We start from the raw sequence: 18,000 nt of genomic DNA, 5'->3' as shown, positions 1-18,000 counted from the left end.
AGTCCCCTTTCAAACAATTCAAGAACTCTTAGTTTACTGATGACTGGTTGAAAAGAATAAATTCTCTGTGCAGCATGGCCCTAAAGTTTAAAACACGAACAGCAGAACCCCCTTGTCAGTCAGCCACCCTAACATATTTTCTGGAAATTAAGCTTGTCACAGAAACACCCTGTCCCTGCCAAATCCTCCACACTACCATATAAAAGCACGTGGTTGGTTTAAGCCAGCTTTTAGTGAATGAAGAATGGAAGTCTAGAATCTGCACGTCATTGCTCAGGAGTACTTTGGCTTCAGTGAGACAAGGTAAATCTTAGTGTTGTTGACTGATTAGTAGCTTCCTGACTTTCAGCAAATTGATTAATCTCTCTTATTCTGTTTCTTCTTCTATAAAACTGTGCCACAACATAGATTATCTCATAGTAGTAGCTGGCTTGCAGAGGTTCCAGGGTACTGTATCAAAGGGTTCTACGTACATGGTCTAAGTCACGGTCATATACATGCTGGGGTAGAAGATAACAGGATAATGAGAAAAACAGTGTGCTTCTGTGTGATCTTGTTTTACTCTGCTCTCTGCCTAATACCGTAACACTGACCTCAAAGGCTACCTAAAATCATCTTTTAAGAGATGTGGAAAATATATGTGAAGTACTGTGACAAGAGCAGAAAGTTAAAGTGAAAAGAGAAGAGTAAGCAATGTTTGGTTATTCACGAATTAATTACAGTTAATTAATTACTGAATGGCTACTGTGAACTGGGAATTGGAGATACAGTCGTCAACAAATCAGGTACAAGTTCTTGCACTCATAAAGCTCATGTTTGGTTATGAGGGATAGGCAGTAAACAAATGAATAGATAGTATATGAGATAATGATAAATGTTTGTAGGTAAATAGATCTGTAGTGAGAATGGTTAGTTCTGGGGCAAAGGAGCTGGGATGGATTTCAATTTAGGATAAAATGATCAGACAAGGCCTTTTTGAAAAGTCGTTATTTGAGTTGAAGTTTGCAAAAAAGCAGGCAACCAATCATGTCAACATTGAGGAAAAAGGAATTAGTGGGAATGGGTGCTTTTGGAAACTTTGAGCAGGGAAATGATATAATCTTTTTTTTTTAACTAAAAGTTTCTCCCCGAGTTCCATTTGGAAGAGAAATAATCATAATGATAGAGTAGTAGCACTAGAAGCAAGGATGATGTAAAAAAAATAAGCGGAATAAAGCAGACTGGCGGTGATGATGTCTTAGCCCAAAGTGATTATAGTGAAGATGATAAGTGGCCATATTCTGGGTATATTTTAAAGGTATAACTTTTACAGTTTAGTGATACTTGATTGGAGGATGAAGAGAGTTAAGAATTACTCTAGTTTTGAGGTTAAACAATAGAAGAATAGAGTTGCCGTTTACTGTCTATTGAGATGAGGAAGATTGCAGTAAGAACAGCTTTGAGAAGATAATAGTTCCATTTGGGGCAAGATAAATTTAAATTTCTATAAGATATCTGAAGTTGTGCTGCAGTCCTGAGGGCATACAGTTTGAGACCACCAGCTACCCTGTGGTAAAAGGATGGGCAGTCTCCTTCCATGCAATTAACTGCCTCTGAAAACCCTCTGGAGGGTTAGCTGTGGGTAGATACTAACACGACAGCACACAATAAGAACATTAGATATCTGAAGGTTTGATAGAGAAGAGATAGAGATACAATGATCATTATTAAAATGTTCATTTTGCACAGTAAGTTTGTAAATTTTGGAAGATCTGTTTAAATGACTTACCTAGAGCCTTTTTAGTACTTTAATATATACTGTGTCTTCATTAGAATGTTTAAAGGATCTCTCTTGAGAACAATGCTATTCACATTTAATATGTTAGGTGAAAATTCAGAAAGATTAATCTACCTAAGATCATTGCTACAAAACTTACGATGTCAAGTAATCTATTGCAAGTAATAGTATTATGTGTTACTTAGGAAATAGGCATCCAGATTTCTACTTGATTAAGCAAAGTAATATTTTAATCTGCCTTTTACACACACACATGCACATACACACAATACATTCGCACACATTCTTAGAGAAGTGTAGGTAATATATTTGAGGCTTACTAAGATTTTTATTTTTTTATGTGTTGAAAATTAATGCTAATGTAAATAATAATTTGCTTATGCTTTTTAAAGTATTTTACATGAGGAATGGAGGTGACTGCAATTTTTAAAACTGCATTGTGATGCTTAAAAATCCATTTTATAAAAGTTACATCATAGTCATATATTCATTAATTGCTTAAAGGGAAAAAATTATTTGTACTAACTTAAATATATTTTCTTTTTGTGGTAGAAGACAGAATATTTGGTTTTTGAAGCAGAGAATAATGAAATCAATATGATTGTTGGATCTTTGCCATTACTGTACTGGGTAGGATGACAAATTCTATAATACAGGCAGCAAAACAGAAATTGAGACCTATCAAAAACACCTGCTTTGCTATTTAAAGTTCTATTTTTTTCATTCAGTAAAACATTGAAAACATTGAAGTGCTGTTTTATAAATTCTCAGGGCATTTAAATTTTATGTGGTTTTGTGAGTAAACTGGACAGTATCTTAGTAGTTTTCTTAACTGAAGAAGTTATTTTGGTTTATACAATCTTTGTTTTTTGACACTTATGATGTGTGACCTCTTGTCTATGTAAATAGCAAGCTCTTTCTAATCACACAGGAAGTCCTGCACGTGGCGGGGGTGGAAATGCAGTTGACGGCTGCTGTTTCCTTTCTGACCATTCTACAGGAAGAATCGGTATCAATCCATGCATATGCCCACTCCTTTCTCCAAATCATTTTGCTGCATGTGGAGCACAGAGATGCAGGTCAGGGGCCAGGCATGTTCCCTGTGTACTTGCATGTTGTTTCTTATATGTCATTTTTATCCTCTTAGCCTGATGTAGGTGACTCACCAAGACCATATTACTCAAGGGTTGACAAATGATAGAATTTAAAATTACCATGGCTATCTCTTTATAAAACTTTAAAATAAAAAAAACCCAGACAAACGAAAAACTTTAAAATTCATTATTGTTGAGAGCTGAAGACCTATTAGGTTACCTTATGATTTTTTTATTTTACTTTTTCTTTGGTGACCTACTAGGTAAAGAGTTGCACTGCCAACCAAAAAGCAGGCAGTTCAAGTCTACCAGCTGCTCCATGGGAGAAAGATGGGCTGTCTCCTTCCATGCAGTTTACAGTCTCTGTAAACACACTGGAGTGTCAGCTATGTGTAGGTTCCAAATTGATGGCCCATAACAACAACAACTTACACGGTTTATGTTTATAGTACTATTATTCAGCAAAAATACTTGTTTTGAGTTAAAGATGTTGCTAAATACTATTTTTTAAAAAATAAACCAATAATTTTTCCAGATGTTGGAGTTACTAACTTTGTGAGCCACTTCATGGAGCTTGTTCTGTGTCATTCAGGTGTCAGTAATGCCTGGCTGGAAACTCTTCTGTCCGTCATAGAAGTGCTGCCAAAGGAGACCCTGCGGCACGAGGTAATGGCCACAGATACAGACACTTGCGGTGTTTTTATAGAGAGAGTAGTGCTGGTTACTAGGTCTTTCCCAGAAATGGCTTTTTTAAAAAAGTAAAATGGCTCACCATTCCCAAACCAACACATGATCATTTGGAAAATTTGAATGATACAAGACACAGAAGAGAGAAAAAGAAATCCATGGTTTTACACATTGTCAGCCATTTTTAAGTTTTTGATCTATTTCCTTTTAGATTTTTCCCCTCTGTAGATGGTCAGTGCTTGCCACATTAGTGCTCATACTGAATTCCTGTTTGTTTGCTTTTTACTTAAACATTTTAAACTAATTCAGAAATGGTTGTAAACGGTTTCACTTACTTGTTAAAACATTATATTTGTTGTGTATCATAGAGTCAGAATCAATAGATAACTGACCCTCTGGTGGGTTTTCAGAGACAATTAATCACATAGGAGGAGATTGCCCATCCTTCTTCCATGGAGCAGCTTGGTGGCCTCAAACCGTGTGCCTTTATAATTGTGGTGCAGCTTCTTGCCACTAGGCCCTCATAGCTCCCTAGTTACCTATCAAAATAAGGCTAATAAACATTTCTGTAGAGCTTTTTCTTTTTTCAGATATTTTTCTTAACTGTCTCCAGTGAGGTGTCTGTAGGGGTCGTACTAATCTGTAGGCTGTGCCTCTCTGGCGGTTCAAATCCATCAGCAGCTTGGTGCGGGAGAAAGATGGGCAATCAGCTCCAGTGTGGTTTACAGTATCACAAACAGCTCTGAGTTGATTCCATATCCAGGGCAATGAGTTACAGCTTCCAGAAAAGGGCAATTACTTGGTCAGAAGGCATCGACATTCTTAACTAACATTGTGTTAGGATGCCTGTTTCTGTGCAACAAATTTTCCAATTAAATTTGATGGATAAAAAATGGAGTTAAATTTTCAATGGGAATTTTTTTGGTTGGTGAATTCTTCCTATTTCAACCTGGATTATTTTTAAAAATATTGTTTGATCTAAACTATATGATCCTATCATCCATTGCTATACTTATATATGCTATTAGATTTACAGAGCTCTGGTCACCTAGGTAGGGAGGTGGGCAGCTAATTCAAAGCCATGCTGCTCTGGTGGTTCAAAGCCACCAGCTGCTCCGTGGGATGAAGAAATAGTGGTTTCCTCTCTTGTGACTACAGCCTCGAAACCCAAAGGAGGATCAGTTATGAGTCAATTCTGATTGAATAGCAATGGATTCAAGTTTTTTATTAAGTTTTACTGTTGTTTGTTGAATGTGTTACAAATATTTTTCTCAAAGTTTATTTGCTTTTCAATACTCAGTGTTGTGGGTATAACCTTTTCAGAAGGTTTAACAAATTATGGTGAGAGTATAGGAAAATAAGATGGAAATTTATCTCCTCAATTCATTGCTTATATATCTTTTTTTCCAATTATGTTATGCTTGAAAGAAGCAATTACATGTTCTCTTAGAATTTAATAAAAAATAATTTTTTTTGTTCTTATGCAGTTTATTATTGTAGAACCATACCAAAATGCTTGCTTGAAATTGGAAAGACTCATCCAGTTATGTAAGGACGTTTACATAACTGATGCTGAACATCTGGATGATTCTGTATATTTCGATGTATTATGTGTATTTAGAATGTTGTATGTACATGTGCTCTTTCTGTAATTTGAAGACTATGCAGTTGAATGCAGTTTTTACTGTTAAATGCCATCCGATTATTTATAATGATTTTTTTTAAAGATCTTAAATGTACATTTTATTTCAAATATTTTTGGTCTTAGATTTTACTTGTCCCTGTGTAGTCAGTAATTCTGGCCATTTTGTAGCTGACACTTTTAGTAGAACTAAAGAATTTCTGAACTTGCCTTTTGGCTCTGTTTTTCTAATTTCCCCTTTATATAGATAAGAAATGTGGGGATGAGAAATAGCAAGATTGCTTGGGCAAATTAAAGATGCATCTGATTTAGAATTTGATCTTCATAGTTCTTTAGAGTCTATCATGTTCAGTTTTTGAATGCTGAGTATATCTGTAATGCCGTATTAATTTAAAACCTTAACGTTTTATACCTCTTTAGACTAAGTATATACTTAATTTATATGATATAAAAGTAATTTTCAAGGTGTCAGGCAGTTAATTTGCCTTTTCCTTTTGAAAGTGTGCTTCAAATAATATCTAATGTGCTTAGAGGCTTAATGGTAAGAAGTTGCACTGTTAACCCAAAGGCTCACAGTTTGAATCCATGAGCTGTTCCACAGGAGAAAGATGAGCAAGCCCCTCCAGTGTCCTTTTACTGCCTCTGAAAACCCGCTGGAGGGTCAACTGTGAGTCAGTTCTGACTAGATGATACATAACAGAAATGTATACAGATAATTAGAGACTTTTCTAAAAGTTTTAAGTTCAAGTCTTTTTATTGTTTATTTTTAGTGTGTAATTTATCATAATCTTTAATTTAATAGTCTAGAAAGCAGTCAATAGCAACCAGGTCATAAATAACCATGCAATTCAAATGATATACATGTTCTTAAAAGCTTCCAGGATATTGCAATTAATATTATTGGGGGGAAAAGTACCTGACATTAGTGTCAAAAGTATGTAAAATTTTAAAAATTTCTTCTGTAAATAATTTTCTTTTTAGATTTTGAATCCACTTGTTTCCAAGGCACAACTGTCGCAAACAGTACAGTCTCGCTTAGTTAGTTGTAAAATTTTAGGAAAATTGGCCAACAAATTTGATTCCCTCACGTAAGTATTTGTATATAAGTTCTTGTTCATTCTATTAAATTAAGGATTTTAAACATATGACTTTGATTAGCAATTAAATGAGATTTGTATTCTTTTATAGTACATAAAAGCTTAGTTCTTTATAGAACTTTGACAAAAATGTATTTACTCAGATATAGTTCCTTTTGCTCATATGACTTTTTGAGGTTAATGAAGTTGATTTTCTCTTTCCCATTTTCTTCTTTTGCCTTATCCCTAGTATACCTTTGAAAAGAGAATGACATTATTATATAAATGTCAAATATTAGTATGCATAACCTAAAAACAGAATTTGTGCATTACTATTTTGAATAATGTTTCTTATTTTGAGATTTTTATGGAGAATGTAATTTATATGTTACTCTCTGTCTAGATGATACATACTAGCTGGAAGGAAAGGGTGGTGGTGGTGGTTGTTGTTAGTTACCATCTAGTCAACTGTGACTCACAGCGATCCTGCAGACAACAGATCAGAACCTTGCTCTGACCTGTGCCATTCTCATGTTCTCTGCCCTATTCAAGTCCATTCTTACAGTGTCTGTACAATTGTAATTGTGCAGGTAAGGAAGGGAGTATTGTAAAAATAAAATGCACTGTTGTTGCTGGGTGCTATCAAGTTGATTACAACTCATAGCAGTCCTGTAAACAACACATCTGAACCTCGTCCATCCTGTGCCATTCTTGCCATCTCTAGTGTGCTTGAGCCCACAATAGAAAAATACAAAACTGAAGGATCATTTGATTGGTGGTTGTTAGATTCAGGCATTCTACTTGCTGTAGAATCTTTTATTTCTAGTCATTATTTTAAAAATATTTCAGCCACATACATAGTTTAAATGTAGTTGATGATGCCATCTAAATTAACTAGCATATTTAAAAATACATTATAAGCTTTACAACGGAGTATGTTTGGTATTCATAGAGCGTGGTGAAATGTACAGAGACCTGGAGTTAGAACAGAAAAGGAAAAACATACTCAACATTTCTAAACCTAGGAGAACTGAAGAAAATGTGAAGCTTCAAGTTGTAATATTGAAAGTTTCTGAGGGCAAGATAGTGAATGATGCAGGAAGTACCAAATGAAGACGGAACCGATATACAGTTATTACACCAGAAAGAATTAGTTGACTTTCAGCCATTTCAGGAGAGAGCATGTGATCAAGAAATTGTGCTATTGAAGAAAGAAAACTAAGCTGCACTGAAGGCATTGGTGAAAAACAAAGCTCCAGGACCAATCTGGGACATGGATACCAGTTGAGATGTTTCAGCGAATGGATGCAATGCTAGAGATAGTCACTTGTATTTACCAAAATTGGGAAGCAGTTCTTTGGCCTACTGATTGGAAGAGATCATTATTTTTACCCATTCCAAAGAAAAGTGAATCAACGTAATTTAGAAATTATTGAAAATATTATTAATGTCTCATGAAAATAAAATTTCTTTCATGATAATTGAAAAATAGTTGTAGCAGTACATTAATAGGGAAATGCCAGAACTCCTAGCTAAGATTCAAATGAAGGCATGGAATAACGCATATTTGTTATGCTACCAAGCAGAAGGTGGGTGATTTTAATCTGCGGCCCTCAGGCCGGGTTCAGATTATTTTCCTGTCAAACGTTCTTCTAGGTGGTGTAGCACTGGTCAGTGCATTGCTGTACAGAGGTAACTCGTGGTTGCTGTGAGGCTGAGCCCTGGGACACGGATGTGCCAACCGTGGTAATAGTCACCCATGGCGGACAGTGTTTGCTGGAGCTTCCCGACTGAAACAAGCCTGGAAGCAGGAGTGGCATCCACTTCTGAAATGGTTTGCCTCCGGAAACTCTGTACGAGCAGTGCTCAGCCCTTTCGTTCATAGGGTCACTATAAGTCATCTACGACTCGGCGGCACCTAACAACAATAGTCAAGTGGGAACCAACTCACAGCTGACCCTCTAGTGGTTTTTCAGAGGCAGTAAATCACACATGAGGAGTTTGCCCATTGTTCACCGTTTGAACCACATGCCTCTGGGTTGGCAGTGTAACTCCTTCCCACTGAACCACCAGAGCTCCTTGATAACAGGTGAGCTTTGATTCTAACGTTGCTGATACTACATGGACTTTGGCCGAAGCCTGGAGTAGCAGATGTTTACTTGTGTTTTCTTGACTATGCAAAGGCATTTGGTTGTGTGGATCATCTTTGGATCTATTGGATCCCATTGCAAAGAATGGGAATTTCAGACACTTTAATTGTGCTCATGCAGAACCTGTTCATAGATGATGAGGCGGCAGTTTGAATAGAACAGCGCATAATGGGTGGTTTAATATCAGGAAAGGTGTAAGTCAGGGTTGTATCTTTTCATCACACTTACTCTGTATTAGCAAATATTTGAGAAAGTCGATTATATGAAGACGTACATGGCATCAGGGTTGGAGGAGGACTTATTAACCTGTGAGAAGTCAAATACCACAATCTTGCTGGATTTAAAACAAATATAGGACTTGAAGTATTTATTGATAAAAACTACATCTTCCAGAGGAATTACTGCTCAACACAATGAAGACAAAAAAATACCCTCAACTGTACCAATAAACAATTCATAATAAATGGTAAAAATATCAAAATTGTCAAGGACTTCACTTAATTTAGATCCACAATCAATGCTCATGAAAGCACCATTCAAGAAACCAAATCTATAGCAAAAAATATCTTTGAAAAATAAAAGTTCATCTGGCCCAAGCCATGGTATTTTCACTTCCTAGGCTTGTAAAGTTAGCTGAGGAATCAAGAAACAGAATCGATGCCTTTGAATTTTCATGTCAGTAAAGAATATACTATGGTCTGTCAGAAGAACAAATAAATATGGCTTGGATTAAATGCGATTAAATACAATACTCCATAGAAGTAAGGATGGTGGGAAAAGCAGGTAAAAGAAAAAAAGGATGGTAAGATATCATTTCACGTACTTTGGACATATTATCTGGAGCAACCAGTCCTATGAAAAAGACATCATGCTTAGTGTAGGGGGAGGGTCAGTATTGAAGAGGAAGCCCCTCAGTGGTATGGATTGACACAGTGGCTGTAACAATGCTTGGTCATAGCAATGGCCATGAGTATGTTTCAGGACTCGGCATTGTTCTGTATATAAGGTAGTTACAGGTTGGAACTGATTCCACAGCAAAGCAGTCACTTTTGTGTTTATTTTATTTTATACTTTAGCATTAAAAGAGAAATTCTTCCACTGGTAAAATCACTCTGTCAAGACGTAGAGTATGAAGTTCGAGCTTGCATGTGTCGGCAATTAGAAAATATAGCTCAAGGCATTGGGTAAGTACACTTTCAAAGATATTTTGACATGTTTTTGTTTCTTGATTGTCAGATAAGCATATTCTGCTTTCCCCCCTTAAAAGCATGCTATTGAAATTTTACACTTTATATGATATATAAAAAATGTTTCTAACAAACCCTTTCCATTGCATCTGTGCATTAGAGACAAATATGAACATGTTTAACGTGGTAAGAGAGATTTAGTTCATATGAAATGCTTTCCTCCTAATCCTAATTACTTTGTTCTGATCCCAAATCCTTAGGCCCACGAAGTGAAAATGTCCTAATATAAACCATCGGTGGACTCTGGCAATAGAATTTCTTTTGGGTGACAGCCGTATTATTGGGTCAGATGTGACTATTCTAATGGCAAACTTTGTGTCTCCTGTAATTCTAATCTTCTACCATCTCCTTTATTTCTGCCCTTACTCTTTGGATGTGTAAAGCTCTAGAAGGAGCAACATAGGGTACTTGGTCTTTCTCTTTTAACTATAAAAATATAAATCTGGGTGTGATAAGGTGCTAACTCAGAGGTTCATGGATTAAGCCCACCCAGCATTTCCATGGAAAGAAAGCCTGACATTGTTTTGTAAAGATTGCAGTCAAGAAGGGGAAAGTTCTGTTCTGTAAAATACGGTGGTTGCATGAGTTGGGATCCAACTGGATCATAGCCAAAAATAAAGGTACACACAGACAAATAGGGATAGATATGCACAATTTTTGTTACTATAATGCAGCCCCTCCTTTTTGTCATTGTTTCAAAAGCAAGAACTATCCGATTGTGGCCACTGTACCTCTGTTGTTTTTAATCTGGGCCAATGTTCAAGGCTTTCAGATGTCACACAGATTCATAGTATTGTTGTACACACAGTTGTGTTTGCTGCTGCTAAACAGAATTTATAGCACTCTTTAGATTAAGTATTATTTAGGAAGCGTAATATTGCAATTCTCTTGTTTTGATCTCAGCACCACTTTCTTTCTGGTAGGGTAAGCTGACTGCTGGGATCATTGTGGGCTCAAGAGTGAATACAATGTTACTTGGACATTTGCTTCTTAATTAGAATCAGATTCTTTTTGGGAGAGTATTAAGTTGTCTTTCTACATTCTCTTTTTTTTGCGTTTAATAGTTTGTCACTGTCCACAGATTATAAAAATCACTTGCCATTCATTTGATCAGGTGGTATACTTGTAATTATACAAGCTTTTGTTTAAAGGTTAATTTACAAAATAAAACCAGAGTGTTAGAGTTTACCTAAGCTAATTTGGATGATTATACACACATGTAATTTTAAGTAAGAAGCAGTGCTACAATCATGAAGGCACATGGTTTGAATTCACCAGTTGCTTCACAGGAGAAGGATGGCCTCCCATGTGATTAACTGTCTCTGAAAATGGGTTGGTTCCAACAGAAAGGCACACAACAACAGTAACCGTATCCTATTTAGAGCAGACTAGTAGGACTTACTGTTACAAGGGCTGAAACTCCTTATACCTGAATCATTTTCTTTGCCCTTCTTTTGAGAAATGCATTAAACCAGAGTTTCAGTTTCTTTCTTTTTGGTTTTACTCCCTGCAGAGAATTTGCATTTCTATCCTCTGTCACTTGATGATTTTGTTAAAATATAGATGTTGATATAGTGTATCTAGGTGGAAATTCACATTCTCAATAGAGGTCACACTGGAATGAACCAGTAAAAGCTGTGCACTTTATGTAGTATACAACTTAATAGTAGTGAAAGAATCTCTAATTCTGAATTTTGTTAAACATTTAATAGCTACCAGTAGAAATTCCCTCTACTCTAGGCTAGATGAAGCCCTAAGGTAGAGCAAAGGCACTGGGAAAAGATAACTTTAGAGATTGTTTCTAGTTTGATAGAGAATAGTGTCCCCATTATTGTACTGGAGTCTTATCCTAAGACTCTTGAGAATGAAGAGTGCCTGGAAGAAGTCCAGCAATGATACAGGCTGGAGTTTGTAATTTAGTGTTTGCTCTGGCTAGAAAGGGAAGACATACTGACCTTTTTAGTTTTGCCAGAAATGAGCACTGTCTGAAAGACTAAAATCAGATGTACTTGGTGTGTGTGTGTAAATAGGGCAGTCTAAAAGTGGAACCCTAACCCCATTTTAAAGTCTTGATGTGAGTCAAGAATCTCTGTCGGACTCTTTTTTTTTTAACCTTGATGACTGACCTGGCCATATAATACAAGGACAGCTTTCCTTTTCTTTGAGATATGACAGGTGAAGGATAATATAATTTATTCTTAAAGAATCTTTTTCTTTATAGTCAAATAGATGCATGATGTCGCAGCGTATGGCCAGGGGTCTCGATGTACAGCAATGCCAGTAAAACTTCACTGGAGACTCAGAAATGGACATGACTGAGAAAGAAGTTTTACTAATAGGTTTCCAGATAAACTTGTCTTGGGCTGTCCTGTAGTGAACTGAACGGCATATACCTTTAACAATCAGGTAGTCCCAGATAATCTTCTATTTACCTATCCCTCCTGAATTTTTGCTTCTGGAGATCCTCCTTTCTGTTTTCAACTGCCTTGATGTCTCTCAGGCAGTTATGAATGTTGTAATCTTTAGTTCTTCCAGTAGTACTAGGTCTGATGCTTTCCCTGGATTGGTACCGTGACCATTTCCACTCTGACAGTGGATGTTTTCCTGATCTGGACCTTTTCCATGACTCATTAAATTCCATCTGCTTTAAGTGGATTTTGTGATGCTCTATGTCAACACTATTGTTGTTGATTACTGTGATGAATAGACAGCAAAATGAAAGATAGTCTATCCATATTAAATAAAAACTCAAAATTCTGGAAAGCTAATTGTGCGTTGTGCACCAGCCTAAGATCAAAGAGGAGGACTCGTAGAATAATCAGTTAAGAGGGAATAGTGTTAAAAAGGGATCCCTGGTGATGCAATTTCTGACCAAAAGTTCACTGGATTAGAACTCAATGAGTCATTGTTGGTGAGGCGGAGATGTGGCAGTGTTCCGAAGATTCCACCTTTGGAAACCCAGTGGAGCTGTTCTGTGCTGCCCGTTAGCATCATTCTGAGTTAGACTTGACGAGACAGTGATGGGTTATGAAGAGCTCATCCAACTTTATTACAGAACTGTCAGTTCTTTTCAAATTGATCTAGAGATTCAGTGTTGTTATGTGCCATCAAGTCACTTACGACTCATAGCGACCCTATGTACAACAGCCCTAAACCGTGCTCTATCCTGTGCCAATTGCACTGCCTCTGACACACCCATCCAGATTACCCCAGTCACTGAATCAATCCACCACCTCATAGAGGGTCTTCCCCTCCTGCGCTGTCCCTCCATGCTCCCAAGCATGATGTCCTTCTCCAAGAACCTGTCTCTCCTTACAACATGTCCAAAGTATGTCAGACGAAGCCCCAGAATCCTTGACTCCAAGGAGTAGCCTGGTTTAGCCCTCTCCAGGATGAATCTATTTGTTTTCTTGGCAGTCCATGGTATATTCAGAGATTCAGTGTAATCTTAATAAAAATTGTCACATGTCATTTTGTGGACATAGTAAAATAAAAGCACGAAAGCAAATGAAAAAGGAAGGACTAGTACTACTTGATTTCAAGATTAACAATAAATTTATATTATTCAAAAGACTACAGTGTTGAAAAGATAGACATACAACTCAATGGAGCAGAGTAGAGAGTGTAGAAATATATTCCCAATATGTAGTCATTTGATTTTTAGGAAAGATGGCAAAGCATGACATCTTCCAGCTTGTACCCCAAAACCCAGGTCACACCATAAACCCTCCCATTATCAGAGAGGGTGCTGTTATAATGACATCTTTCTATGATGAAAAAGTAGAAACAGAATGTTGAGTAAGAATTCACTTGTATTTATAAATATTTTACCTAACAGCACACATTTTCTTTGAGAGAACCTCTAGTGCTAGGAGTAATTCTTCTAATTAGGCATTCTTGTTATGTGCCTTTGAGTCACAGTCAACTCATAGCTGACCATCCACTGAATTTTCAGAAGCAGTAAATAGCCTGCTGGGGGAGGTTGCCAGGTCTCTCTCCCGTGGAGCAGGTGGTAGATTCAACCCTGTTGCTTTGTCTCCTTACCCACTAGCCCACTAGATCTCCTTACTGTAAATAAACTAGGAATTTGTTTGTTGTGATTTTGTGTGTTAGATAAGCAGAAAAAAAAAATCTATCCTCAGAGATTTGAATACAGTTAAACCTATCAATGCTCAGAAGGTGGGTAAGGTAGAAACATGTTAAAAAAAGAAAACATAAATATTTTCTATTACAGCAATTGAAATAAAAATAATAATACTGCACCTTGTCAAAGGCAGAAACCTTGTGAGACCTAAAATCAAGGCAGCCCCATCCAGTTCCAGCTTTTATGAGTTTAGCTGCTATAAGATCTTTCCATATTTGTTGCAATAAGTCTTTCTGTAAGGACCATATTTTTCCATATGGACGAAAACCAAAACAGAACCCAGCTTATTGCTGTCAATTCATAACCACAGTTTGAAAAAAAAAAAAGAAAAAAGAATGCATTGTATGTTGGTAGCAGATTTGATATAATCAATTTGATTCCTTTGCATACCATCAGGTTAAATCCATGTGTATAACCTGCAGTTGTGTTTCTTATAAAAGGTATTTTTAGAATGAATAAATCATTGAATGTGCAGAATTCTGTCATTCTTTCTCCAGCTTCATTTCTGTCACCAAGTCCATGTTTCCCAACTACTGATCCTTCTTTCCTGTTCCCATCTTTTGCATACCTGTCACCCAACTTGATTGCATGTTCGATCTATCTATGACTACATAAGTTGGTAGAAATCTATTTCCTACTCCTTGGCTCTAGCTGTTGGTGCATATATTTGAATGATAGAAGTACTTCCTTGTGTGTGTACGGATATTACCCTGTCACTCACCATATTTTATTTCAAGATGGTTCTAGAAATGACTTTTTTGATTCTGAAAGCAACTCCACCAAGCCCTCTCATTTCACCAATACCTACCTAGTATGTCAATATTTATGCGTTCCATTTCTTTCTTAACAATGTCCAAGTTTCCAACATTCATGCTTCTCACATTCTACGTTCCAATCATTAGTGTATGCTTACAACTGTTCCTTCTTCTTTGTGTTTCCATATTCGAGGTCTCAGCCTTGGTTGCCATGTCTGCTAGTCTAAGTGTGCACTATTGTACATAGGGTTTTTTGGAAGCCCTGTTATTTTGGAAGTAGATGGATCACTAACTACTCACATGCAAATTCAAGCTGAAGTTGAAAAAAATTAAATCAAGTCCACAGGAACCAAAATTTGACTGTAAGTCTATCGCACTTGAATTTCAGTACCATCACAGGAACAGGATTGAGGCCTTCAACACCAATGAGTGAAGACCAAATGAGCTGTAGGAGGATATCAAGAATATCATCCATGAAGAATGCAAAAGGAAATGAAGAAATTAAGGAGCTGAACAGAAGATTTCAAATGACAGCTCGGTAAGACAAAGCACAGTATTAGAAAAAAATGTGTAAAGAGCTGGAGTAAAAAAAATCGAAAGGGCCAAACTCGCTCAGCATTTCTTAAGCTGGAGGAACTGAAAAACAAATTTAAGCCACAAGTTGCAATACTTAAGGATGCTTTGAGCAGAATATTAAATGATCCAAGAAGCATTAAAAGAAGATGTAAGGAGTATACAGACTCACTGCACCAGAAGGAATTGGCTGACACAGAAGAATTTAATGAAACAACATATGAGCAAGAGCCTGTGGTGGTGAAGGAAGAAGTTCAACCTATTCTGAAAAATTGGCAAAAAACAAGGTTCCAGGAGTTGACAGCATACCAATTGACACATTTCAACAAACAGACGCTGCTCTGGATGTGCTCACTAAGTTGTGCCAAGAAATCTGGAAGACAAACATCTGGTCAATGGACAAAGATCAGTATTTGTTGCCATTCCAAAGAAGGGTGACCCTTACGTGCGAAATTTACTGAACAATATCATTAATATCACATGCAAGCAAGATTCTGCTGAAAATTATCCAAAAAACAACTGGAGCAACATGTCAGCAGAGAACTACCAGATGTGCAGGCTGGGTTTAGAAGAGGCCTTGGTAACTAATGTTAGAGGGATCTTGACTGAAGGCAGAGAGTACTAGAGGAATATCTATCTCTGTTTCAATGACTATGCAAAGGCATTGTGAATCACAACAAGCTGTGGCTGACTCTGAGAAGAATGGGAATCCCAGAACATTTGATTGTGCTTATACTTGGACCAAGAGGCAGTCGTTAGAACAGAGTTAAGTAGACACTGCATGGCTCAAAATCTAGAAGATGTATGCCGGGTATGTATTCTGTCTCCATACCTTTTCAATCTTTATGCAGAAGAGATCATCTGGAAGGCTGGGCTGTACGAGGAGGAATGTGGCATCAGGATTGGAGGAAGACTCATCAACAGCCTGCGTTACGCAAATGACACAAACCTTGTTTGCAGAAACTGAAGAGGACCTGGCGCGCCTGCTGCAGAAGATCAAGGACTGTAGCCTTCAATATGGATTGAAGCTCAAAATCACGAAAATGAAGATTCTCATCACTGGGCCAAGTGGCAGCATCATGATGGCTGGTGAAGAGATAGAGATTATTAGCAGCTTTAGTTTGCTTGGCTCCACAGCCAACCTTCTTGGTACCAGCAACCAGGAAATCAAGAGACAAATTGCACTGGGAAAGCTGGCTGTCAGGGACCTCTCCAGAGTACTGAAGAGCAACAGTGTCAGTCTTGAGACTAAGTTGTGCCTGATCCAGGCAATAGTCTTTGCAATCACTTGCTATGTGTCAGAGAGCTGGCCAGTGACTAGGGATAACTAGTGACTAGAAAGAGAATTGATGCCTTTGAACTTTGGTGCTGGGAAGAATGTTGAATATACAAGGGACTGCCAGGAGAACAAACAGGTTTGTCCTAGAGAGGGTGAAACCAGGATGCTCCTTGGAGGAGGCAAGGATTCTGAGGCTTTGTCTGACATACTTTGGGTATGTTGTAAGGAGGGACATCATGCTTGGAAGGGTGTAGGGATGGAGAAAGAGAAGGATACCATTGAAGAGATGGGTTAATACCGGGATTAGGATAATGAGGGTAGGTGTGTTGGAGACAGTAAAGTTGGCCCAGGATAGAGCATGTTTCAGGGTTGTGGTACATAGGATTGCTATGAGTCACAAGTGACTTGATGGCACATAACAATAGCAACAACATTGGTAGCATAAAAGTACAGTATTATTCAGCAATGTTTTATAAGTTTAGGTTGTTTGCTGAAGTTTCTTAAAATAGTAAATGACATAAGATGTCCTGTAAACACCTAATCATTAAAATATCTGAAGAATTATTGTTATCATGTGTTATCAAACCAGAACCGACTGTTAAGTGACCCTTCAGCGATTTCCAGAGACTGTTCATTACATGAGAAGAGATTGCCCCTTTTTCTTTTGTGGAGCAGCTGGTGGATTTGAACCACTTGCCTTTGGATTGGCAATCTAACTCCTTACTACTAGGCTACCAGAGCTTCTTGTTATTGTTGAGGAAGTGTAATTGATTTAAATTACTGAAATTACTTTTAATGCTGCTTATATCATGTTTTTTTTTCAGCCGCATTGCAGCCTTCTGGAGGACAAGAACAATTGTTTTATTACTTCAATTTCTGATAACCCTCAGCTTAGTGATTTATTTATAATAGGTTTTTAAAGCAAATTTATTGCTTTGATTTCTTCTGTCACTTATTGTGCAGGACAGAACTCACAAAAACTGTGGTGCTCCCTGAATTAATAGAACTCTCCAGGGATGAAGGTAGCAGTGTACGGCTTGCAGCATTTGAGACTTTGGTTAATCTGCTTGACATATTTGACACAGGTAAGTGTTGCTGTGGCTATGTCTCTGCGTCTGAAATCAGTGTTGTCCCAAGCATCATCTTCTGTAACTGAAAGAGCTAGACTTTAAAAATGAGCTTTTGAAAAAAGGGTAAACATCCCTCCTTTCTCTCTTCACAGTCCTTTGTTTTTTGATGCTTCTCTGGTGCCATTTTTGCCTTCATGGCACTCACATTTGCTGCCTCTTCTGTATCTTCCATTTTCTTTCATCAGAATTAATCTCACTTTCATATTATTGTTCTTGTTAGGTCCCATCGAGTTGTGTATGACTCATGTTGTTATATGCCGTTGAGTCACTTGTGACTAATAGCGACCCTATGCACAACAGCTCTAAACTCTGCTCTGTTCTGTGCTAATCTCATTGTCTCCGACACACTCATCCTGATTGCCCCAGTCACCGAATCAATCCATCTCCCAGAGGGCCATCCCCTCCTGCGCCTGCCCTCCACCCTCCCAAGCATGAAGTCCCTCTCC

At 37.5% G+C, this 18,000-nt stretch overlaps 1 protein-coding gene across 1 annotated transcript in view; it reads left to right on the top strand.

Annotated features, from left to right (window-relative positions):
- Positions 1-18,000, top strand: part of PPP4R4 (protein phosphatase 4, regulatory subunit 4) — a 134,594-nt gene that overhangs the window by 57,928 nt on the left and 58,666 nt on the right. Inside the window, exons 4-8 of the mRNA XM_006879096.1 lie at positions 2,709-2,856; positions 3,464-3,537; positions 6,182-6,288; positions 9,503-9,610; positions 17,388-17,509. Of these exons, the coding sequence (XP_006879158.1) occupies positions 2,709-2,856; positions 3,464-3,537; positions 6,182-6,288; positions 9,503-9,610; positions 17,388-17,509 (559 nt within the window). The remainder of the gene's footprint in view (positions 1-2,708; positions 2,857-3,463; positions 3,538-6,181; positions 6,289-9,502; positions 9,611-17,387; positions 17,510-18,000) is intronic.

Source organism: Elephantulus edwardii, unplaced genomic scaffold (genome assembly GCF_000299155.1).
Source record: "Elephantulus edwardii isolate Elephantulus edwardi_28Jun2011 unplaced genomic scaffold, EleEdw1.0 scaffold00002, whole genome shotgun sequence".
Lineage (NCBI taxonomy): Eukaryota > Metazoa > Chordata > Mammalia > Macroscelidea > Macroscelididae > Elephantulus > Elephantulus edwardii.
The sequence above is the reverse complement of the archived record's forward strand: the minus strand, read 5'-3'. Positions and strand labels throughout refer to the sequence as shown.